At 34.2% G+C, this 25,388-nt stretch overlaps 1 protein-coding gene across 1 annotated transcript in view; it reads left to right on the top strand.

The window, feature by feature from the left end:
- Positions 1 to 25,176, top strand: part of TTK (TTK protein kinase) — a 48,599-nt gene extending 23,423 nt beyond the window's left edge. The window contains exons 11-22 of the mRNA XM_006090358.3: positions 1,206 to 1,354; positions 7,364 to 7,497; positions 8,790 to 8,916; positions 10,621 to 10,713; positions 14,680 to 14,837; positions 15,152 to 15,303; positions 16,333 to 16,457; positions 17,816 to 17,896; positions 21,782 to 21,958; positions 22,603 to 22,687; positions 23,176 to 23,267; positions 24,681 to 25,176. Coding sequence (XP_006090420.1) covers positions 1,206 to 1,354; positions 7,364 to 7,497; positions 8,790 to 8,916; positions 10,621 to 10,713; positions 14,680 to 14,837; positions 15,152 to 15,303; positions 16,333 to 16,457; positions 17,816 to 17,896; positions 21,782 to 21,958; positions 22,603 to 22,687; positions 23,176 to 23,267; positions 24,681 to 24,767 — 1,460 coding nt within the window. The 3' untranslated portion in view covers positions 24,768 to 25,176. The remainder of the gene's footprint in view (positions 1 to 1,205; positions 1,355 to 7,363; positions 7,498 to 8,789; positions 8,917 to 10,620; positions 10,714 to 14,679; positions 14,838 to 15,151; positions 15,304 to 16,332; positions 16,458 to 17,815; positions 17,897 to 21,781; positions 21,959 to 22,602; positions 22,688 to 23,175; positions 23,268 to 24,680) is intronic.
- Positions 25,177 to 25,388: the final 212 nt, after the last annotated feature.

Below are 25,388 nucleotides of genomic sequence, written 5' to 3'. Positions count from 1 at the left end.
CATCAATGATGAGAGAGAATCATTGATCGGCTGCCTCCTGCATGCCTCATACTGGGTATCGAGCCTGGGCAACCCAGGCATGTGCCCTGACTCTGAATTGAACCAGTGACCTTCTTCTGGTTCATAGGTCGACGCTCAACCACTGAGCCATGCCAGTTGGACTCATTCTATATTTTAGGGAAAAGCTTTCAATGTTACCCTCGTATGATAATTACTGTAGATTTTTGTAGCTACTCTTTACCAAGTATCAAATCAGTGGGTTTTGCTTTAAACCTGGATTATCATTAGTTTTTTGTAAGTGACTGGGTGTTGATTTTTTAAAAAATATATATCTTTATTGATTTCAGAGAGGAAGGGAAAGGGAGAGAGAGACAGAAACATCAATGATGAGAGAGAATCATTGATTGGCTGCCTCCTGTACACCCCCTACTGCAGATCGAGCCCACAACCTGGGCATGTGCCCTGACCAGGAATTGAACCAGTGACCTTCTTCTGGTTCATAGGTCGACGCTCAACCACTGAGCCATGAGCCAAGCTGGCCTGGCATGGGTGCTGATTTTTTATTAAACTCTTCTGTGTTTATTGAGTTGGTCATATTTTTTCTTCTTTTTTCTGTTATGACAAATTGATTTACAAATGTTAAGCAAACTTTGCATTTTGGAACATATACAACTTGGTCATAATTTGCTATCCTTTTGTATATCAATTGCAAATATTTTGTTTAGAATTTTTGCATCTATTATGATAGGAATGGAATATTGATATTCATAGAATAGAAAATATGTTGTTAAGGCTCTTGTTCAAAAACCCTTAAAGTAAATTGCAGGGTAGTTTTAAGGTAAAATTTTTGTTAAAAAGTAGAAGTCTGTGAAAAGTGGTGAATTAGGTTCTTTTTATTAGTAAAACTTTATGGCATATATATGTTTTTATAATTTTTTACTTATTTATTTGCTTGCTTTCTGGTAAAGACCAGAAGAATTTAAATTTAAAATGGTGTCTGATGGTAAAACCCTAATTAACTACTTAATAAGATAGCCATATTGCAAGTTTATAAAATTGACTTGCTAAAAAAGCAAATTGTCAACAACTAGCCTAAAGTTGTTAGTTTCTCTCTTTGCTTTTAAGAGCAAAATGCTAATGTAGTTTGTAGCATGTTCTAGTGAAATATTCTTGCATTTTAATGATAATAACAAAAACCATTTCAGAACCTAAAGAAGATCAAGAACCAAAGGTTCCAGAAAGTAACCAGAAACAGTGGCAATCTAAGAAAAAGTCACAATATGTAAACCAGAATCCTGATGCATCTTCACATCAATGGCAGATTCCAGAGATAACCCGAAAAGTTGATACAGAGGTAACTTTCTTTTCCCCTTGTATAACATGGCCATTGTTGAAAATGTGACGACCATGTTAAATGTTTTCTTATTTTATTAACTCCTATGTACCATATTTAGTAGAATAGTTTACTTAAAGAATGTTTTCATTATTCACAAAATAATTAATAAGTCTTAGGTTCCATAAAAGTATATGTCAAGATGAACTCTTTTCTATTTTCAGTAGTGTTTCTAGATTGCTGGTGGGCTGGTGCAGGATCAGCAAACTATAGTCTATGAGTCAAAGCTGTTTCTCAGCCTGTGTGTGTAAATAATGTTTTATTGGAATACTGCCACACCCACTCATTTACTTACTATCTATGGCTGCTTTGAAACTATAACAGCAGAGTTGAATAGTTTACCACAGAGGTCATCTGGTCAATAAAGCCTAAAACGTTTATGGCCTTGCCCTTTACAGAAAACAATATGTTGCTCCTTGCACTTGTGCAGTGCAAAAAGCACTTGACAGTTTACTGTTGTCATCCTAATGGATGAAATAGAAAATAGAGACTAGACAATGTATGTGAATTTCTAACAGTGGCTAGGGGCCATTTCAGAAGGAATGATCTGGTAGACTGCTTGAGAGCCATACCTATTTTAGTCCATGGTCATACTCACCATTTCTTATCAGTTACAGTCTAACTCAGTGGTTCTCAAATATTTGGTCTTAGGACCCCCCTTTTACTCTTTTAATTATTGAGACACCTAAAGAGCTTTTGTTTACATAGGTTATATTTACCTGTATTTACTGTATTAAATGTAAAACCAAGAATTTAAAAAATGTTAATATATTAAAAATAACAATATACCCATTACATGTGAATATAGATACACATTTATGAGAAATAAGTATTTTGTTTTGCTTTATTGCAGTATAAATGACATATAACATTATATTAGTCTCAGGTGTACAATATAACGATTCAATATTTATATATATCGTGAAATGACCACCACAATAAGTCTAATTAACATCTGTCACCATACATAGCTACAAAATTTTTTGTCTCGTGATGAGAATTTTAAGATCTACTCACTTAAACAACTTTCACATATGCAGTACAGTAGTGTTAACTATAGTCACCATGCTGTCCATTATATCCCCAGAATTTATTTATTTTATAACTGGAAGTTTATACCTTTTGACCCTAACCCTAACCCTTTTTTACCATGGTTACCTTCACACCCCAACCCCCACCTCTGGCAGACACCAATCTGTAACTTTTTTTTAAGTTAAGATTTTACATATAAGTGATACTATGCAGTATTGTCTTTCTTTGTCTGATATATTTCACTTAGCATAATGTCCTTAAGTCCATCCATGTTGTGACAAATGGCAAGATTTTATTCTTTAGGCTGAATAATAATTTGTTGTGTATATATATCACATTTTAAAAATTAATTCATCCATCAATGGACACTTATGTTGTTTCCATATCTTGGCTATTGTAAATAATGCTGCAATGAGCATAAACATGAGGGTGCATATTATCTTTTTGGGTTAGTGTTTTCATTTTCTTCAAATAAATACCCAGAATGGAATTGCTGGGTTATATGGAAATTCTGTTTTTAATTTTTCTATATTCTTTTCCATAGTGGCTGCACCAATTTACATTCTCACTAACGGCACAAAGGTTCTCTTTTCTCCACATCCTTGCCAACACTTGTGTTTCCTGTCTTTTTGGTAATAGCCATTTAACAGGTGTGAGGTGATAATTCATTGTGGTTTTTATTTGCTTTTCCTTGATGATTAGTGATGTTGAGTACCTTTTCATATGTCGGGCATCTGTATATCCTCTTCGGAAAAATATTTGTTCAGATCTTTTGCCCATTTTTTTTAACCATATTGTTTTTTTTGTTTTGTTTTATTTTTGCTATTGAGTTATGAGTTCTTTATATATTTTGGATATTAACCCCTTGCCAGTATATGATTTGCAAATATTTTTCCCATTCTTTAGGTTGCCTTTTCATTTTGTTGCTGGTTTTCTTTGCTGTGCAGAAGTTTTTTAGTTTAAAGTAGTCTCACTTGTTTATTTTTGTTTCTGTTGTCTTTGCTTTTGTTGTTAGATCCAAAAAATCATAACCAAGACTCATTCACCTATGTTTTCTTCTAGGAGTTTTGTGGTTTCAGATCCTACATGCAAGTCTTCAATCCATTTGAGTTAATTTTTGTGTATGGTGCATGATAGTGGTCCAGTTTCATTTTTTTCATGTGGCTATCCAGATATCCCAGCACCATTTATTGAAGACTGTCCTTTCCTTATTGTACATTCTTGGCTCCTTTGTTAAATTAATTGATCATATATTGTGGGTTTATTTCTATACTCTCTGTTGTGTTTCAGTGATTGGTGTATCTGTTTTTACATGAATGCCATACTGTTTTGATTACTATAGCTTTATAATATAGTTTGAAATCATGGCTATAATACTCCAGCTTTGTTCTTCTCTCTCAAGATTGTGTTAGCCATTTGGGGTCTTTTGTAGTTCCGTAAAAATTTTAGGATTGTTCTATTTCTGTGAAAAATGTCATTGGAAGTTTGATAGGGATTACTTTGAATGTAATCCCTTTGTGTATTATGGATATTTTACCAATATATATCTTAATTTATTTTTATTGATTTCATAGAGGAAGGGAGAGGGAGGATAGAAACATCAGTGATGAGAGAGAAGCATTGATCGGCTGCCTCCTGCACACTCCCTACTGGGGATCGACTCTACAACCCGAGCATGTGTCCTGACTGGGAATTAAACCTTGAACTCCTGGTTCATAGGTCGACAGTCAACCACTGAGCCACACCAGCTGGGCAACAATACTATTTTTTTAAGATGATCTATATGCATGGATCATCTTTCCATTTATTTGTGTCTTTTTCAGTTTTTTCATTAGTGTCTTCCAGTTTTCAGTTTACAGGTTTTTTTTAACCCTTGGTTAAATTTATTCCTAGCTATTTTATTTTTGATGAAATTATAAATGGAATTGCTTTAATTTTTTTCTGATAGGTCATTATTACTGAAACACAATAGATTTTTGTATATAGATTTTGTATTTTGAAACTTTACTGAATTTGTTAGTTCTAACAGTCTTTTGGTAGTCTTTAGGGTTTTCTATATTTAATATCATGTCACTTTCAAATAGTGACAGTTTTACTTTTTCCTTTCTGATTCGATGCATTTTATTTCTTGCCTAGTTGCTCTGGCTAGGACTTCCAATATATATATATTTTTTATTGATTGATTTTTAGAGAGGAAGGGAGGAAGAGAGAGGCAGGAGCATGGGGGGGTGCATCTATTTGTTGTTCCACTTTTTTTTGCTTAATCCTCACCCAAGGATATGTTTTTGTTTTTATTGATTTTAGAGAGAGAAAAAAACATCTATGTGAGAGAAAAATATTGATTGGCTGCCTCCCATGTGCATCCTGATCGGGGATTGAACCCACAACCTTTAGTTTGGTAAAGGAACTCAAAACCATTTATTTGTCATTAGGGAAGTAAAAATTAAAACCACAATGAGATACCACTGTATACCACTAAGATGACTATAATTAAAAAGAGACAGTGACAAGTGTTGATGAAGATATGGAACCCCTCTACACTACTGGTGAGAATATAAAATGGTACAGTCACTTGGAAAATGGTATGGCAGTTCCTCAAAAGGTTAAACATAAAGTTACTGTATGATCCAACAGTACTACTCCTAGGTATATACTTAAGAAAACGGAAAATATATAATCACAGAAAAACTTGTACATGAATGTTCATAGCAGCTTTAGTCATAATTACCAAAAAGTGGAAATAACGCAAATATCCATGAACTAGAGATTGGTAAACAAAATGCGGTATTCTAATTTTGTATTATTCATTAATAAAAAATAATGAAATACTGAAAAATGCTGTAACATGGATGAACCTTGAAAATATGCTAAGTGTGAGAAGCCTTATATTATGTGATCCCATTTATAAGAAATGTTCAGAATAGGCAAATCCATAGAGATAGAAAATAGGTTAGTAGATTGGACATTAAGACTAGGAGATGTGGAGAATGGGTGAGAATGCTCATGGATACTGAGTTTCTTCTTAGGACACTAAAAATGGTATGTGATTAATAGTGGTGATGATTGCACACTTGTGAATATATTAAAAACCACTGAACCGCCCCAGCCGGGTGGCTCAGTTGGTTGAGCATCGTCCCGTACACCAAAAAGGTTGCAGGTTTGATTACTTGTCAGGGCACATACCTAGGTTGCAGGTTCGATCCCTGACCAGGATGCATGTAGGAGGTAAACCCCACTGAACCACAGAGGGGAAAAAAAAGAAAACAGGCAATTTACCTGAGAGCTACAAATTACTTGTTGCTATGTCCATGTCATTTCTTCTCTGTCTTGCCCTTTTGAGGCTCTGCCTTCTGTATATACCATCCTGTTCCTTGCTAATTGCTGTCAACTCTGAACAATCTGGGGGTTCCTCATCATTCCTTAAACATATTAGGCTGTGGATCACTTTTATCTACTTCAGACCAACAACTGTCATCTTTTGTTGTTGGTTTCTATAACTATATGTCACTAGTTCTACAGCTGGCTTTCAAATTCATAACTTCTTCCTCCTTCATAACCAGTGTCTTAATTAGCTACCCATTCCCTGCCTATATCTTAGTTCTGATCTCCAAAATCTCAAATGCAAACACCCCACTCTATGACTATATTTACATTCTCCTTTCCAGTACCATCAGTTTCTCACTACCACCCTGACCACTAATTCAAATATATATTTTAGAAAATCTTAAATGAAATGGAAAATTTATCCAGGAAAAGAGATACAGTGGCCATGCTAGCTATTTTCAAACTTAAAGTACAGAGAGTAGAAGAGATTTATGCATTGTGGCTCTCAAGAGCATAATGTGAACCAGTAGGTTAAAAATTATAATAGAGAAGCTGACTTAATCTAAACATCTGTGAAGGCTTCCTAATAACTATAACTCTGTCCCCAAATTGAAGTGAATCTCTTTAGACCAGTGATGGCGAACCTATGACACGTGTGTCAGAGGTGACACGTGAACTCATTTTTTTGGTTGATTTTTCTTTGTTAAATGGCATTTAAATATATAAAATAAATATCAAAAATGTAAGTCTTTGTTTTACTATGGTTGCAAATATCAAAAAATTTCTATATGTGACACAGCATCAGAGTTAAGTTAGGGTTTTTTAAAATGCTGACACGCTGAGCTCAAAAGGTTCGCCATCACTGCTTTAGACAGTAGTGAGTACACAGTTAATAATGTTCAAACAAAATGTGATTCTCTGTTTGGTTGAGATGCTGTTGAACAGGGGTTGGCAAACTTCTGTAAAAGGTTCGTAGGCTTTGTAGACCAGATGGTCACTTGTAATTACTCAAGTCTGCCTCTATAGCATGAAAACAACCTTAGGCAATATGTAAACAAGTGGGCATAGCTGTGTTCCAATAAAACTTTATTTACAAAAACAGGCAGCAGGCAGATTCAGCCTGCAGGTTATAATTTGCCCATCTCTGCTGTAGAGGATGGTCATTTATCATTGCTTTGGGATTTGTAGGAGGTAAATACATGTCTCTTATGAGGGAGAAGGTAAGTGTGTGCTCTTTCAGATTTTGATAAATAATTACTATTTGGCTATTTTGCCCCCAGACATAAAGTGGGGAGTGTGATTTTATTGATTAGAGAAAGAGTAGTTTTTAGGAGAACAGCGGGGTACTTATTTAGATTATAAAATTTCAATACTTGTTACAATACACCTGACGGTAGAGGATATTAGATCTTGTTTTGTTAAACAAAACTGTGTACCTTCCCTTGACTTGTAATACCTTTGAGCAAAATATAAAAGGCTTCAGAATTTAGAGTGGAAAACACTATATTAAAAAGTTATCGAAAGGCTGTAATACATATGTCTACCTATTTTAGCATGCTTTTTGTATGATTTTATTTTATTTTAGAAGTGATTTTTTTTCTTTCGGTTTAACAGAAACAAACCACTTTTGAGCAACCTGCCTCTTTAGTTTCAAAGCAGTCACCGCCAATATCAGTACCAAAATGGACTGACCGAAAATCTGTTTGTCAGACACCCAGTAGCAGGGCCTTGGAGGATTACATGAGCTGGTAATTACTTTTGACTCTTAGCTTGGTATAGTAGAAATAACATGGGCTTTGGGGCCAAATAGATCTGGAGTTGAATCCTGTTGTCTTACTTTAAGACTTTTAAAATTCATATTATTTTTTTCAGCATCATTTTTTTTTTCACCTGTAAAAGGGGAGGGAATATAATATATTTTTAAGGATTGTTGTGAAGGTCCCTGTCATATTGTAGTCTGTACCTGCAACCTATAACTACTCTAAGTATGCAGAACTTGATAGTCATGCATTGCCACATCGATACCTCTCTAATTGAGAGAGATATTTAAAGGTCACATTCTTAGAGTGGATAAAGGGTGGATACACTTTATAGCAAAGGAGGTGTTAATTGGAATGTGATAGTTTCTGAGAGGGGTTGGTTTTACAGGTCACATGGTCCTGGGAGTGTTCGAAGGTTAAGACTTGAGTGGATAGGAATGAGGGACGAGTAAAGAAATTGGATGGTCAGTGCTGATAGGAAACTTGGGGATATTACAAAAGCAAATTAATGGCATTCAAAGAAAGGAAATAAAGGGATGTGACACATCATATTCTTAAATTAGTGGCTATATTTTTAATGTCTTATTACAGGATAACTTAATGGTACCTTTTGCTTTTCATGTGCATAATATCATCTTTGATGTTAATTAGAGCTGGCCTTAGAGTACTTAGAACCTAGTCTCCTACCTATTTAATACAGTTCTGCTATATATTACCTCATTTTATTATACTTAGTATATTTTAAAGAATGATTGCTAACTATGATAGTGATGTAGTTATTTCTTGTGAAATTAGATTATTTAGTTGTCAACAAATATTTGCAGACCTCTTTGTGCCAAACACCATTCTAGGTACTGAGGATGCAATAGTGAATAAGACAAGCAAAGCACAAATGCAAACTGAATGGCTTTCAGCTCAAAAGCCAAACTTCTCTGATGTAATTGGCTTTCAGTTGTTTATGGCAGGCTGTTGTAGAACATTAATGTTAAAAAGCACTCATAAACTCTATGATCAGCTATAGGCTGACCTTTACCTTGGCTACATTCTTATAGAATAAACCCAACTCCATATTTTAAATGCCATCTTACTTATTTTGCAATTCAGAAAGAATTCCCCCAAAATAAAATTTCTCATGATGTGTCTAGGATAAATAATTCAGCTATATTATGAAAACTGACTTTGATTCTGTTTGATGTAACACATTTACGTTTATATTCACCTTTAAAATCACACACAAAAACTGAGTCAGAATCTTGTTTTTTAAAATTTATCTTTCTTAGTTTTAGGACTCCAGTTATAAAGAATGACTTTCCACCTGCTTGTCAGTGGTCAACACCCTATGGCCCACCTGCCTATTTCCAGCAGCACCAGCAACAAATACCTGTTACTCCACTTCAGAATTTACAGGTTTGATAAGCTTTATCTATGATGGTATATGTTAAGGTATGATCCATTTCAAAGATTTTAGTTTATTTTATTTTTCAAAGATTTTATTTTTACAGCATCTAGTAGTTAGGGAAAGTCTTAAGGGCTTGTCAAACATGACCAAGCGAAGGGGCTGGGAGGCTTCTAGAAGAGTTCAGTTTCAGGAGGAAACTGAAAAGAGGCCAGAATGTGGCTGGAGTTCAGGAAGGAACAGGGGTGATGGCTGATCCTTAGTGTCCTGTTGGGCCCTTGAAGTTTTACCCCATGAAGGATAGGAAGCAGTTGGAACTGGTTGGAGCAGGGAAGTGAACTTATTTGCATTTTGAAACAACTACTTTGGTGACAGTGAGGAGGAAAAACTAAGGGGAATGTGGAATGTCCTGTGTAGGAAACTGAACTTCATATTAGTATTGAATTAGAAATAAGTCAGAAATACTTTATTATGAAAAACAATAACAACAAAATAAAATTGTCAGCTGTTAGGGGGAAATGAATTGAACTGCTTTCTTCCCTCTCAGAAATGTTCAGTTTAAATATGAGAGGAAGCTCCCGAAGAAAAGGGGTTTGGCCATAGTGAAGTATCTTTATAAAATCACAACTTAATGAAAGATGATAGGTATATATTTCAAAGCCTAATACTTTCTTACAGAAAACATAAATCATGACTCACCAGTGTCTTTCAACACTAGAGGATAAAGAAATTAGAATCCTAATCCTATATAATAAAAGGCTAATATGCAAATCGACCGAGTAGTGGAACGACCAGTCGCTGTGATGCGCACTGACCCCCAGGGGGCAGCTCCTGCGCTGAGTGTCTGCGAGTCAATGCACTCCCACAGGGGGAGTGCTGCTCAGCCAGAATTCCTGAACTGGACTGACGGCTGGCTATTTTATATTAATGTAGAAGGAGGTTATACGAGAGAGATTCTACCATTTGTGATCTAAAGCAGGACTTAGTTAAATTGAGATTTATTTAGACCTTGTTTCAACTTGTTTAACCAGCTAATCAGGTGCTCTGTGTCTACAGCTTCCTTGTCAGCTCAGACTAAGTCCTCTCATACCACTCCATCTGTTCAAAGCATTTATAGGCCCCCAGAGAGCTCTGGTATAAGAGAAGGGAAGAAGGGCCAATTGTAGAGTAGATCAGTTGAAAGTTTGCTGAGGACGGTGCTGATGTTAAAATTAAATAACTTGAACATTCTTCAGCAAAAAGGAGGCATTGCTGATCTTTGCATTTGTCAGATTGACTCTTAGCACCTTAGCATATTGTTTCTTTACAGTGTAATGCCAAATGGGAAAACTTGTGCATTTATATGTATATGTATGTATGTAAGTAAAGAGGTTTGTGTAAGAAAAAAGAATAGGTAAGAAAGAAGAAAGTGATAGCTTATGAGTTTGTGTGTTGAACATTAAGTAGTTCTCCACTCCCCATTCCCCCCTTTAAATCTTCTACTTATGTTAAGAAGTAAAGGCAAGATAGACCTTGGAAGTTTGTGTATTAATTTAGTAAGTTTATTTTTTTTTACTAAAGTATGTAAATTTCCTCTTTAAAATAATTGTTACTAATATCTAATTACTTAAGATTTAAAATCATTTCAAAATTAGAAGCATTTCACTACATTAAATGCAAGCTAGTTTCTCAGGCATATTCTTTCAACCTTCACATCTTTATGTATTTTAATTTAGATTTCAGCATCTTCTTCCGCAAGCGATTGTATTTCAGTTAAAGGAAGAATTTATTCCATTTTGAAGCAGATAGGAAGTGGAGGTTCAAGTAAGGTAAGTATCTACCCCCAGTATTTGAAAACATTTAATTGCAAAGATATATGTAATATTTTAAATTTTCCTTTCTTTGGCTTTTTACGTTTTTGGTCTCTCTGTTTCTTCACTTCTGGGGCCCCATATTACCCTTGAGCCAAAAAATTCTTCCCATCCCCGGCTCCCATTTCCTCCTCCCAACAAATGACATATCTCTTTAAACCCATCTCTTAATTCCAATACCCTGCTCTTCCCTCCAGTTTTCTTCTCTAAATAACATTAACATTGACTTAGGGGTGGCAAACAACAGCTACGTATTATCACAAAAGAATGTTTTTAGAAGTCAGTCAGTACCCTGATATAAATGACTAATATGCTTAGGATGGTTCAGCAAGGTTTTTGACTAATGAATCTTGCTTTGTTTTGAGTTTTTCATTTTAGAAACAGAGTTTAGTTAACTAATGAATTTCTGGAATTGATAGATCATTTCCTAAATTTATCTTAGTTCTGAATTTCTATGATTCTAATTATCTGGATGGAGGGTATCTCAAAAGAGTTGTCTTTAACTTACTTCCTTAATTTTTCTCATTCTGTTCTCTTAAGTTCACATAAGTCAGATTTTTACTTTTATTACTCCACCAAAATAATTATCAAAATTACCAATGAGCTCCATATTTATGCCAAATCTAATTCTTAGCTCTGATTTGGGGTTATTTGGAATAGTTGCTTTTTCTTTTTTCATTAAAACTTTTTTATTTTCTCATGTGGCCTCTCAGTTTTCTTCCTCTCCAACTGGCTGTTCCTTTTCTGTCTTCCTCACGTCCCTGATCTCAGTGATGCAATGACCCAGGGCTCACTCCCTTAGTGTTCTCATTCAGGCTCATGGTTTTAAATACTAGGTAAATGCTGACAATTCCAAAATTTTTATTTCTAGCTCAGATTTCTTCCTTAAATTCTAGACATGTATATTCAGTTTGACTGCTCAGCACCTCTTCGTGCTAGATAAGGTTACTAGATATTTAAACCTTAATATATTCCAAAGATAACTCTTGCTTCCCAGTCTTTTCTGTTTCAGTAAATGGCAACTCCATTCTTCCAATTGCGAGGCCAAAAACCTGGAGTCATCATTGGCTCTACTTACTCTCAAGCATACATCCAGCGAATCAGCAAATCTTGTTGGTTCTATCTCAAAGCATTTCCAGATCTGACTGTTTCTCACTACCTGCACTATTATCCCTTTGGTCTAAGCAACTTCCATCTTTTCACCTGGATTATTACAGTGGCCTCTAACTAGTCTCACTGATTCAGCCCTTGCTCTCCTGGTATATTTTAACGTAAGTAAATTTTCCTCCAGATATCCTCACGTCTTTGCTCAAGTGTCTTCTCACTCAGGCCTTCCTTGGTCACATCCTTTAAAACGGCAACTCCCACTTCCAATCGCTGATGAGCTCCAATCCCCCTTTCTGCTTTATTTTCCCCTGTAGCTCATCTTCTAGCATGTTCTGTGATTTACTTGGTTTGTTGTTTGTGTGTCCTCACTTGAATGTGGCTTCCATCAACGCAGGGATGTTTGATTTATGCAGTACCTAGAACATAACAGGGCAGAAGTATTGTTGAGTGAATGAACTGTCCCTTCTCAGCTGTTTTGCTAATGTAAGTTGTTAAGGATGATATATGAAGCAAAGCCTGAGTTTAACTTAAATTTTTCTGTAATTTTCTAAAACGACTAATAATAATTAGATGTGGTTAAGACTGTGTGTGTACATTACCATAAGTAGCAATTGTTCAGGAATATTTATTTCTCTTCTGTATGCATTGTCTTTGTTCTTTCCTTTGCCTCAAATTTCAGGCATGGGAGTTAAGGGATAATACAATGGATTTTTATCAATATACTAAATTACCTGATTTAGTTGCTTTAATAGAAATTTTTTGGTTAATATTTATTACTTATGAAGCTATATTTTAAGAGTGTCAAAGTGAAGTATGTATTTAGTGGCATGTTTTTAAAAGATGTAGAATAAGCTTAACAATGTTTAAACAGTTTTTCCTTGGAGTTTAATGAAGATGTAAGCTTTGGTAAGTGAAGGACAAAGTGATAAGTCATGACTGGCCCATATTTTCTTAGTGCAATTAAATATTGTTATTTAATTATAGAGTTGGCAAAATCAACATGCTTCAGGAAAAAAGACATGCTTTATGAAACCAATACTGTTTATGCTATTTTCATTCTAGAGTTTAGACAGTGACCACCTTATTAAGAGCATTTAGAAAAGTTATGGAGCTAAAAAGAATGGTCAAGACACTGACCTTTCTAGTTCTTTCATTAACTTTCCTTAAAACTGACAAGTTATAACTCGAACACTATGAAATGGAAATAAGGGCTATGTAATCCAGCTCATCAGTTATGGCAAGAGTTTTGCCAGAGCAGGGACAATAGAGGGAGTAAAAACACATTCGTGCAAAAAATTGTTTTAAAAGTTTTTGTTTGCTCAAAATTTTTGAGAACTTATTATATAGTTTTAATATCCTGCAAATCTTTTTTCTGATATACCTGATAACTTTAATGTTTTAAAATGCCCATTTTATTCTGTTCTAATGATCTTTAATGGTGGTAGCTAACATTTGCTATACTCCAAACACATCATCTCAGTCATCCTTTGAACCCTGTGTGGTAGGAACTACTAAAAACATATTCATTGTGTTCAAACAGAATAGTAGATGCCCAGCCAGAGTGGCTCAGTGGGTGAGCGTCGACTTATGAACCAGGAGATCACAATTCGATTCCCGGTCAGGGCACGTACCCGGGTTGTGGGCTCGATCCTCAGAGTGGGGTGTGCAAGAGGCAGCCCCTCAATGATTCTCAAAATCAATAAAAATATATTTAAAAGAAAACCCAGAATATTAGATAACTCTATTTTCTGAGATTTGTAACGCTGTTTACTTTATACAAAATGGCTTTATGCTCTTTTAAAATTCCTTTTATCTTTTTTCTTGCTATTTTCTGTTGCCTCTGGCCCTATCACTATTTATGCCCCCTCCCCCCTCTAATTTGCTGTGTGTGCGCAAGTAAACCCAGTAATACTTTGTAAGTAACTAAGCTGTACCTGACAGCCACTTCCTTGCCAGTGTCTACTGGAAAACAAGGTTAAATGACTTTTAAATAGTGATGTTTACTTCATTGTGTCAAAAGGGGCAAATGAATATAATTTTTCCTTGCTTACACTGGCACTTTGTATTTGAGTTATTGAGTTTTAGAAGCCCCATTCCTGTTGCGTGTCTGCTGCAGATTAGACACATGAGTAGTGTTTGTACTTTTTGAAATGTATTATCTGCCTTATCAATATTGCTTATAAATTGACTGTCATAGCTGGAGCACCTAGACCTCAGAAATCCTGACATGTTTACAGGATCTTGTTTCTGTAAACTTGACTTTGAAAATTAGAGCTAATCTACTTTTAACAACTGAATATACTGATAGATAACAATTAGTACCATAAGTAGCAATTGATCAATAATATTAGTTTCTTTTTTTGTATGTATTTCCTTTGTTCTCATATTTTTAGATATTCTCTACCTCATGAATGAAATTGTCAACTCCAGGCACAATGGAAAAAACACCATATATGAAATGAATTGACTCTTTAGTATAACCCTTAGTCTTCCTAAACATTTCTGAATATCTTCTTTCTTAGGTTGTTTCCCTAGTTTAAGGCATTCAACAGAGTCTTATGACATATATGAAATTTAAATTACTTTTCTTATATGTTGATATAGAAACTTGTTAGGGTTTATGCCTTTGAGTTACTGAATGCCCGTTGTTATAGGTAGTTGAGAATGGACTGTTACTCTCCTAACATGTTTTTTTTTCTTCTGTATTCAGAACAAGGCCAAATACTTAATTATTCATATCAGTATTCCTTAACCTGTCTAATAAGTTTAGGATTGTGTTAGTACATTCTAAACTTTCCCCTTTGTTCTATTATTTAGGTATTTCAGGTGTTGAGTGAAAAGAAACAGATACATGCTATAAAGTATGTTAACTTAGAAGAAGCAGATCACCAAACAGTTGAAAGTTACCGGAATGAAATCGCTTATTTGAATAAACTACAACAACACAGTGATAAGATCATTCGACTTTATGATTAGTAAGAGTATTTTTTATTTAAAAAGAGATCAACCGAAGGACTAGTATACATGCATATAAGCATAACCAATGGATGCAAGACACTGGGGGGTGGGGCGGGGGAGGGCATGTGCCGGGGGGTAGGGGAGGCTAGGGGAAGGTCAATGGGGAAAAAAAGGAGACATACATACTACTATTTGTAATACTTTAAACAATAAAAAAGAAAAAAACCCCTCTTTTTGCTATATTTCTTGAGATCAGTACCTAGTAGATCTTAATAGTATAACCTAAGCATTTATTGTTTTGTTGTTTTTATTTGTTTGTTTTTAATGACAGTGAAATCACAGACCAGCACATCTACATGGTAATGGAGTGTGGAAATATTGATCTTAATAGTTGGCTTAAAAAGAAAAAATGCATTGATCCATGGGAACGCAAGAGTTACTGGAAAAATATGTTGGAGGCAGTTAACACAATTCATCAACATGGTATTTTAAAATCTCTTATTATGTAAAGTTAAAATATCCATTAATAATGTCTTCTTAGAGACATACTCCTTTAATTTTAAATTATTGTTATTGGCAGCTTTAGACTAGATAAAATAAAGATTTTGGAAGTTTACTTAAAGATGAAGGGACAAAACCATTTCTCTAAAACACTGTCAACCAAATAATATAGGGCATGAACTCAAGTCCCACATATGCATCAATAAATACTAAATGTATCTTTATCAGTATCAACATAGTCATAACCGTAGGTCTCCAAATACTTGGATTATAGCAGATCTTTGGGTTCAGGCATCCTAAAAATCTGAGATGTTTATTTCACTCATTCTAGTCATTTTGTATTGTGTGCCTTGTGTGGGAATTAGTTTGTTGTTTTGTTTTTTAACTCTTAGCCCTTCCTTCTGGTTGGTTTTTACTTTACTTAGACTTGGTTCTTGTTAGGGCTTCTCTGCCTTTACTGTATCCTTTAAAAAAACACACAAAACTGTTAACCCAGATAATTGTAATTTGTCTCTTCATGTCTTCCTTCCTGTAAGTTAAAGATAATTCACCAGTCATCAAGATCAAGCTGTAGGGATGGAGGCATCAGTAGCATTAGGGGTCTGACTATATGGCAGTGTAGTTTACAATGCTTCCTAGTGGGCGTGAATTACAGTGGTTAAGCATAAACTCTGAAGCCAGAGCACCTGGGTTCAACTCATGGCACTGTCACTGAGGCCTGTGACATCAAACAAATCATTTAAACTCTTTGCCTTAGTTTACTCACCTAAAAATAGGGTTAATAATAATAATACTTACCTCAGCATGGATGTATTAAATGATTCCATACAAGCAATAAACTAATAATAGTGCCTGGCACATAGCAGGCACTATATGTTGGTAAAATATATTAAAAATGAATATTTATTTTGATGAGTAATTAAAGGAATCAACACAGCCAGTAGATTTGAATTTTTTTATACTTAGTATGTTTTACATTGTCTGATATTACAAAGGATTTTTATTTTGAAGGCATTGTTCACAGTGATCTGAAACCTGCTAACTTTCTGATAGTTGATGGAATGCTAAAGCTAATTGATTTTGGGATTGCAAACCAAATGCAACCAGATACAACAAGTATTGTTAAAGATTCTCAGGTAAGACTTAATAAATGGTTGGTTACCACCCAGTAGGGTCCAATTCCTTTTCACTTGTGAAGTATTATTTTGCTAATGGGGATTTTATTTTTACCTACCTCATTCTTCAAAGGATTTGAAGCCTTTTTATAAGAATAGATACTATTACTATAAAAACAAATCAAAGCCATGACTAATACAATTTTGTATAGAAAGTCAAAATCTGGCAGAAGTATATCCATCAATTTTGGGTGATTTTCCTATAGTCAAGGTAGAGAGGCAGTAATACCTATCTTGGAAATCATCTTGGTCATGATCTAAAATTCACCTGAAACTTGGTCTCAGAATTTCCTGCTAGCAACCAAAGAAGGATTGCAGTTACATGTTTTTTATTGTCCATGAAGTAAGATAATTTAATTTTATTCCAGAGAAATAAAGCTTTTCTTATCACTTACATTTGAAAAAGAAGAAAATTCTTAAGGGGGCCTTTATTTTGGAAACACCATAGTAAATATTGTTCTCAGCTGCATTTTTATAATAGGATATGCAATAGCAAACTTAAAGAAATTGTTGCCATAAAAACTAAAGTGATGACAGCAAAAAATAACTAAAAACAATCCTGCTTGGAGCCAAGATGATGTGTTCTATGTACTACACAGATTTCTGATGTGGATCTGCTTTAATTCTAGGAGTAAAACTAGACTTTTGTAGTCTAGTAGGTAGAGTAGATGAGCAATGTTCCCTTCAAAGATTTTATGGAACAATCACTTCCCTTTATATTAAAAATATGACTGAACATTTAGTTGTAAATCGCTTTGAAGATATCTTCTATGCCAACGCCCTAAAAATACAGTATTCCATGTTTGAAAGCAGAATCGTTTATTTTAGAATAAAATGAATGCTGTGTAAGGTTGGCATAATCCAACTGTGAAAATTCTTACATGATTTAGATACCCATCCAATCTCAGTTTGGACATGGGCCCAGGGAGTACTAGGAGAAAAGCTACATTGTTGGTTGGTTTATTTAAAAAAATACAAAAAAGCATAAAACAACATTCTCAGTCTATTTCAGCACAGAAATGTGTGATTGATCAATTCCTTCTAAGTTTATGGCCATTAATATAATTTTAGCCTGGACAGTTTTATGGTAGTTGCCCACCATAATCATAGAAAAAGCTCAGCATTCTGAAAGGAGTCAATTTGCTGGAGTTTTGAAGAAATTTAAGTCTTATTATTGTTGTTGGTTGTTTAAGCTTTTCAGATATATTACTGAAATCTAATTACCTAAGTTTCCAAGAATTTGGCATTCATGTTTTTAAAAATTGAAAGCAGAATGTAGTATTTTCATTGATTTGTGTTTTCTATGATTTGGCAAATAGGTTGGTACAGTTAATTATATGCCCCCAGAAGCCATCAAAGATATGTCTTCCTCAAGAGAGAATGGGAAATCCAAATCAAAGGTACTATAAACATTATCTGTCATTTGTCTAACATTAATGGGTAATGTTCTATTCTCTGAATGAACTTAACAGATAACTGAAAGTTATTTAAGTTCTAAAACTTTTTAGGCCATTGCAGAGACCTTGCCTTTTTAAGTAGATTGTCATGGAATTTAATTTCACCCTTCTTTATTGATTTGAGGTTGTTCTTTAATATTGTGCTTTTAATATGGTGATGACACACATTGTGCTCCTGCAAGAAATGCACTTAGGGTATTTTTAAGTTTTAACATTAAAGAAAAAAAATAAAGACTAAATTAGCACCTTAAATAACATTGAATTGATAACCTTTGAAATCTTTGTTGTTTCCTCTTTGATTCTTACATTTTATTTCTTAACCAATTATTCATTTGTGAATTCTACATTTTCAAATACAACTCTAGTATATAATTTTTCCTGGCCTGCCACTGGCTACTTTCCCACTTATCTTATTTGACCACCTCAGGGAGCTTTGTGCCAGCTCATTAGTGCCCTTTGTTGGGCCCATTTCGCCTGCCACGGTGCCTCTGCTGCCAAGCTAACCTGTTCTCCGTGACAGCGTAACCAGCTGGATGGAAGCTCACATTGTTGTCCAGGGACTGCGTTCAAGTCATAGATCTGCCTCTTCATTAACTGTCTTTGCGACTCCATTTGCCTTGTTTCTTCATCTATAACTTAGGCTTACAAACAGTACCTGTTTTAAAAATAATTGAGAATTAAATGAGAAAGAATATAAAACACTTGGTACATTATCCAGTTCAAAATAATTGATCAATAAATGTGCTTTTATTTACTAAACTATATTTTCCTTCCCTCCCAAAAATTGTGGCTTCTAAGTATCTTTAAAGAAACAGGTCTTGATTTAATTTATTAATACTTTCCTCATGTGCTCTCTAATTTCTACTTTTATCTTTATTTGTATCCCTTTAGGTTTATTTTTTTCTAGCTTCTGGATTTAAATAATTGCTCATTTAATCTTAGTATTCTTGCTTATAATTAAAATATTAAAACTGAATTTCACCGAGTTTTACTTTTGCTTCTATTTATAGGTTTTACTCTGGTGTTTCTTATTTTTATTAATTCCTAAAATTTGTAATTTTAGTTTTAAAATTATTTTATTCTTTTTTACTTTAGAATAAAATTTTATTTTGAATTACATTCAAAATTCAGAATTTTTCAGTTGTCAACCCAGTGCTTTAATATATATTGGTAAATATTAATTCAGTTGAATCACCTGCTGTTTTCCAATAGCCTTAGTGATTCTGTAAAGAAGATAAATTTTTATCCCAACATGTGAGTTTATTCCTACTATTGAAGAGCTCAAAACTCCTCCCAATCTAGCTCTGTCTCACATTGCTTTCCAGTGAACATCTGTTGTCTATATGGAGGCTTCTGTTTTAAGATCTCAGGTATATTGATTACTTGCCTCTGCTGTGCAGGACTTGTGGCTGTTGGTGGTTTGTCTCCATTCACTTATATTCTGGCATTCCTGGGTATAGTTTTTCACCTGGTTTTGTTATAAATAGTTTCTATGTTTATGGTTTTGCTGCTACTTTGTCCACCTTAGCTGGGGATTTGGAGAGACTGCAAAACTATGCTGCCACTGCCATTTTTCCATTATCTGATATCCTTTTAAATCTGTGATTAAATTAGAAGTTGACTTAATTTCCAGGTGGTTAGAGGAAAAGGAGGTTATTTTTTAGTTAATACTTAGTTTTCTGAATGTTTATTCAGATAATGTGGTCTGTTTTGTCTGTCATCTTCTGAAAGGCATATTAATATCTCTGCCCCTCCCCAAAATAATTTAATAGTTTCTGCTTAATTTGGTTCTATTAAATGTGGTTTCACTGCATAGAAGTTCATAACTATCATATCTTCTTAGTTGATTGTGCTTTTTATGACTATAGAAAGTGTTTCTTCTCTTAAAGACATTTTGCCATGTTCTCTTGTTCTAATATTAACATTGCTGTCTGCTTTCTTCTGTTTTTATTTTTTCACCTGTTTTGCATTTGGTTATATATGTCAATTTCTAGCCATTTTTCCTTTCATCTTTCTGTGTCATTTGGTTTAGATCAATCTTTTGTGGAGAGCATGATTATATTTTGTTTTCATGTATATTTGAGTAAATATCTTTAAAAGAGGAATTTATCCATTCTCATTTATTATATCCACTAGGGGCCTGGTGCATGAAATTCGTGCAAGGGGGTGGGTCCCTCAGCCTGACCTGCACCCTCTCCAATCTGGGAGCCTTCAGGGGAGCCCTCTCCAATTCGGGAGTTTCTGTCTGTCTTTGCAATCATATGAGGGAATTGTCTGAGACCCCAACCGTTTGGTTTGGTGCTCACAGAATAACAGAGGTCTTTTTTTTTTTCTTTGCTCCATTGGTAGAGATTTCCTAGAAGTTGCAGGATATCTGCCTTTTAATTTTTCCCGACACTCTGACTTATGTCTCTCACCTTTGCTTTCCCTCCATCCCCCACCCGCAACAGTAACTTGCTCCAGGCTCACTTTGCTCTACTGTCTAGGACAGTGGTCGGCAAACTGCGGCTTGGCAAACTGCGGCTCGTGAGCCACATGCGGCTCTTTGGCCCCTTGAATGTGGCTCTTCCACAAAATACCAACTTCTGTGTATGGGCCATGAAGTTTCAATCGCACTGTACGTGCGTGCCGGCACATGGTATTCTGTGGTATTTTGTGGAAGAGCCACACTCAAGGGACCAAAGAGCCGCATGTGGCTTGAGACCTGGTGTTCCCCACACTCTTGGTTTCTGCTTCCGGTCCAGGGGCTGCAGAAACCAAAAGGACTGGGAACTTCAGCCGCCCCCCCAGGCCCTGCTGACAGGACCAGACACTCCAGTGGTGTCCCCAGAACCCCAACTGCTCGATGCCGGCGTGTGTGTGTGTGCTGCCCACAGGCTCGGAGTGGGCAGGGTCCCGGGATCGCCCACTGCGTCGCCCTGGCTACGTGGCGGGCAGGCGTCCCACCCTGTCCCCAGCCACTTGGCGCCTGTGCGCATGTGCGCTGCTCACAGGCCCGTCATTTTTGTCGGGTCAATTTGCATACTCCTGATTGGCGTGGGTGTTGCAGAGGGACAGTCAATTTACATATTTGTCTATTATTAGTATAGATTGTTATTTATATTTTTAGTAATGTAAAAAGGATAATTATGTTATATCACATTATTTCTAATGAGATATTTAATACAAAGAACATTTAATAAGTAATATTTATTAAGTACTTATAACCAGAAACTATTCTGTATGCTTATTCATATCTCATAGCTATATTGTTTAATGCCCAACAGGGTACTTTTATTATCTCTATTTTAAGAAGTGAGGAAACAGAGATGCATAGAATTACCAGCTAGTGATTCAAGCTCAGCTCAGCGTGGCTCTATAGTTTGTCTTGAGTTTAAGACAGCTCAACTTAAATAACCTTTTAAAAATCTATACATATTATAAGTTTATATAAAAATGTATTATAAATAATTTATTACAACTCAATAACTTTGGGAAAAACAAGTAAATTTAAATTTTGCAGTTAAATTTTTTAGTTTTGTATTTTCATAAACTGACAAGATTGTAGTATTTTGTTTTAGTTGAGATATTTTAATTATGAGTTTGTTGAAAGATTTAAAGTAAAGCTCATCTCTTGGTAAAATAACCAATTATAATTAAAACTAGAAAAACCTGTTTTGTCATGTAAACAAAATATAGTACTTAAACTTTAATTTAGGTTTAGTTATGATTTTGAGTATTAGGATATATAGGTGTGAGTATAATAGTCTACATTTAATTTTATATTAAAATAATGGCAACTTATTTCTGTTGTTTTCTTTTGTTTTGTTTGTTTGTTTCTTTACTTAGATAAGCCCCAAAAGTGATGTTTGGTCTTTGGGATGCATTTTGTACTATATGACTTACGGGAAAACACCATTTCAGCATATAATTAATCAGATTTCTAAATTACATGCCATAATTGACTCTAATCATGAAATCGAATTTCCTGATATTCCAGAGAAAGATCTTCAAGATGTGTTAAAGGTAACATTAATAATATATGGATATAGAAGAACAATATATTATATATAGTTAACCCTAAACAACCTGGAGGTTAGGAGTGCCCATCCCCCCTAGTCAATAATTGCATATAAGTTTTGACTTCCCAAAAATGTAACAATAGGCTTCTGTTGACCAGAAGCCTTAATGATAACATAGTTGGTTAACATGTTTTGTATGCTATATGTATTATATGCTGTATTCTTACAATAAAGTAAGCTAGAGAAAAGAAAATGTTATTAAGAAAATCAAGGAATAAAATACATTTATAGTTTTTATTGAAAAAGTGGACCACACAGTTGAAACCCATGCTGTTCAATGGTCAATTGGACTTAATTGTTTCCTAAAATTATTGGAATTATCTAAGTGACTTAGCTATAACTGGTCCATTGAAAGAAATTGCTGATTGAATTTGCTTTATAAGGCATGTTATGTTCACTTTGAGGGTGTTAGTTTTAAAATAAATACTTGGGGATTTTGCAAAATGTGATGTGAAATAATCTCATTTCTGAGTAGGCTATCTAGAAAGCAACCTCTGCAATACGATTCAATCTGAAAAAAATATTTTATCAATATTATGTAAGAGAACTTGCTTTGTTTAAAAAAATAATAATCATCTATTTTTATAGTGTTGTTTAATAAGGGACCCTAAAAAGAGGATATCCATTGCTGAGCTTCTGGCGCATCCATATGTTCAGATTCAAACTCATCCAGGTACTTCTTTAAAAATCAATGTATTACCTGATTCTTTTTTTTTTTCTTTCTAATCCTCACTCAAGGATATGTTTTTATTGATTTTAGAGAGAGGAAGGGAGAGGGAGAGAGGAAAAAACATCACTATGAGAGAGAAACATCAATCAGTTACTTCCTCATGCCACAAATAGGGTTGAACCCATAGCCTGGATACGTGCCCTGACCAGGAATCAAACCCGCAGCCTTTCTGTGTACTGAATGAAACTCCAGCCATCTGAGCCAGACTGGCCAGCGCAAGAAAACTTCTTTTTTTAAGCTAAATACTAAAATAAATGAAATTGCCTTTCTTTACTTGCTGGCATATATTTTTACTTATCCTAGGTAAGGGGCTATGATCAGTGATAAATTACAAGAATGCCAGTTATTATACTATTTAACAAATGTGTTTATATATGAAGTTATATTTTTCTTATTGGTACCAGTGTATTATCAATTATATGTTTTTACAGGTAGCCATAAGAAAGCCTCTGAAGAAATGAAACATGTTCTGGGCCAACTTGTTGGTCTGAATTCTCCTAATTCTATTTTGAAAGCTGCTAAAGTAAATATTTCTATTTTCTTTCTACATTAATGTTAATTGTTTTATATAGTTTAGTGCGTTAAATACTTAAATGGGTAATTCAAATAAAAGTCCAATCATCAGATCAACTATGAAATAATATTTATCTATATTTAGATACTTAATATGTGCTTTTGACATATAGATTTATTTGGTTTACATTCTTATTGTGTAGATAGCATAACTGAAAGTGGATTGTCATATAAAGTGCAATCAAATGATTGCTGTCAAGTCTCAACTGGAATAAATTTAATGAGGAATTTGTCTTAAACCAACACAATTCTTAACAGCTTTTGAATTCATTTCTTCTACCCAATGTTTTTCTTAAATAATCTCAGAATAATCACAGTATCTGTCACATATAATGACTTATGTGAAGATGCATGTAGCAGTCAGTACATTTCTCAAAAAAAGTCTCAAACCTTTCCGTTTCCCAAGGCCTGTTTATATCTATATCATCATTTTTTATCTCGCTGCCATCAAACACCTGATCATTTCTAGAACCTTATGTGCACTTATTGACCAACTTGTTTAGTTACCAAGCAATTACTAATTACATATTTCAGTTATAACATTATTGTACAATTATGGGAGCTTTTTGCTCTAGGCTATGGTAAAGCCAATCAAAGATGTTAAGAAGTTGGACACATTACTGGAGGAATTAACTATTTACTCACTACTTTGCATTTGTATGATATAAGATAAATTTTTTCTTAAATTTTCTCAAGTGCTGATGGCTTAATCAGTGGCTTTAGAAATTAACATTAGACAAAGTTTGTTTTGTAATTTTGCTCTATATTTCATATCTCCATATTAAATTTCTACCATTGTGTTGTTTAAAGCCTTCTATAAATGAAATTGAGGTGGATTAGTTACCTTTATCAAAAAGGTTATGTGTTCCTTGATGGTAAAGATATCATCTTCATAAATTAGATGTTGGCTTGGCCTTAAACCCTTTTAAAAAATAATAGATTTTAATATAGCTAATTATACTTAAGATAATTTATATGATTTTTTAAATGTCTTCTGTTCATTAGTTTAAATATTATTGGAAAGTATATTTCCTATTGAGTGTATTTTACAATATAGGAATTTATCTAAGACTGTCTTTATTTGAGAAAAAGTAAGATCAAGATGGCCTTGAAGATGCACAAATATGCTTATTAATAGTATGGTTCACTTCTCATATAGAGAAATTGAGCTGCATTCATAGCTGATATTTAGGTCAAGCTAGGTGTTAAAATTCTTAATTATTTCCAACCATTTGTAAAATAATTTCCTAATTATAAGAACAAGAGAGAAATTTATTACATATTAAAAAGATGAGTTGTCTCTATTAATCTGATAATATGTTGACTTTTAAGTTATAAAACAGATTTGTGTTTTTAATTTCAGACTTTGTATGAGCACTATAGTAGTGATCAAAGTCATGATTCCTCTTCATCATCCAAGACTTTTGAAAAAAAGGGGGAAAAGCAATGATTTGCAGCTACTCAGAAACTGTCAAATATCACCTGCACAGTACATTGGACTGTCATATTTTTGATTCTGTGGAAATCTGCTCTTGAAGACAGCTTCAGTGTGAAATGTTATTGGCAGAAAAATTCAGTGGGTTATTTTCAAAAGAAAACTAAAGATAACAACCACTAGTGGCACTATATATTTAATTATAGAATTGTTTTCTGTGTTATGCTTTTCTATAAATCTAACCTATTTGATATCATTTCACACTTGGAACAATGGTTTGACAACTGAAATATATTCTGAAGAACTGTAAATAAAGCTTTGTAGTATAAAATGACACTAAAATGTTAAAGTTGTCAAATTATTTTCTTCAAGCAAATGTATTGGTCTGACACAAAATTCTTAATAAAAATTGTATTATGGGAGACCGAGGAGTAGAATTTAGTAAATTCTGTTGGATTTTCTACATATATATTTATGTTATCTGCATACAAGAGTTTTATTGCTTCTTTCCCAGACTCCAGCCATAGTAACAAGCAAGCCTAAAAGACATCTAAAACTTTAAACAATCAAATTCTATTTCTCACTAATGTGTATGGGGGAGAGAGAAGTACAGCTGCTCTGGCTTGACCTCACGCT

This window comes from Myotis lucifugus, unplaced genomic scaffold (genome assembly GCF_000147115.1).
Source record: "Myotis lucifugus unplaced genomic scaffold, Myoluc2.0 scaffold_71, whole genome shotgun sequence".
Lineage (NCBI taxonomy): Eukaryota > Metazoa > Chordata > Mammalia > Chiroptera > Vespertilionidae > Myotis > Myotis lucifugus.
Note: the sequence above shows the minus strand (reverse complement) of the source record. Positions and strands in the feature narration are given on the sequence as shown.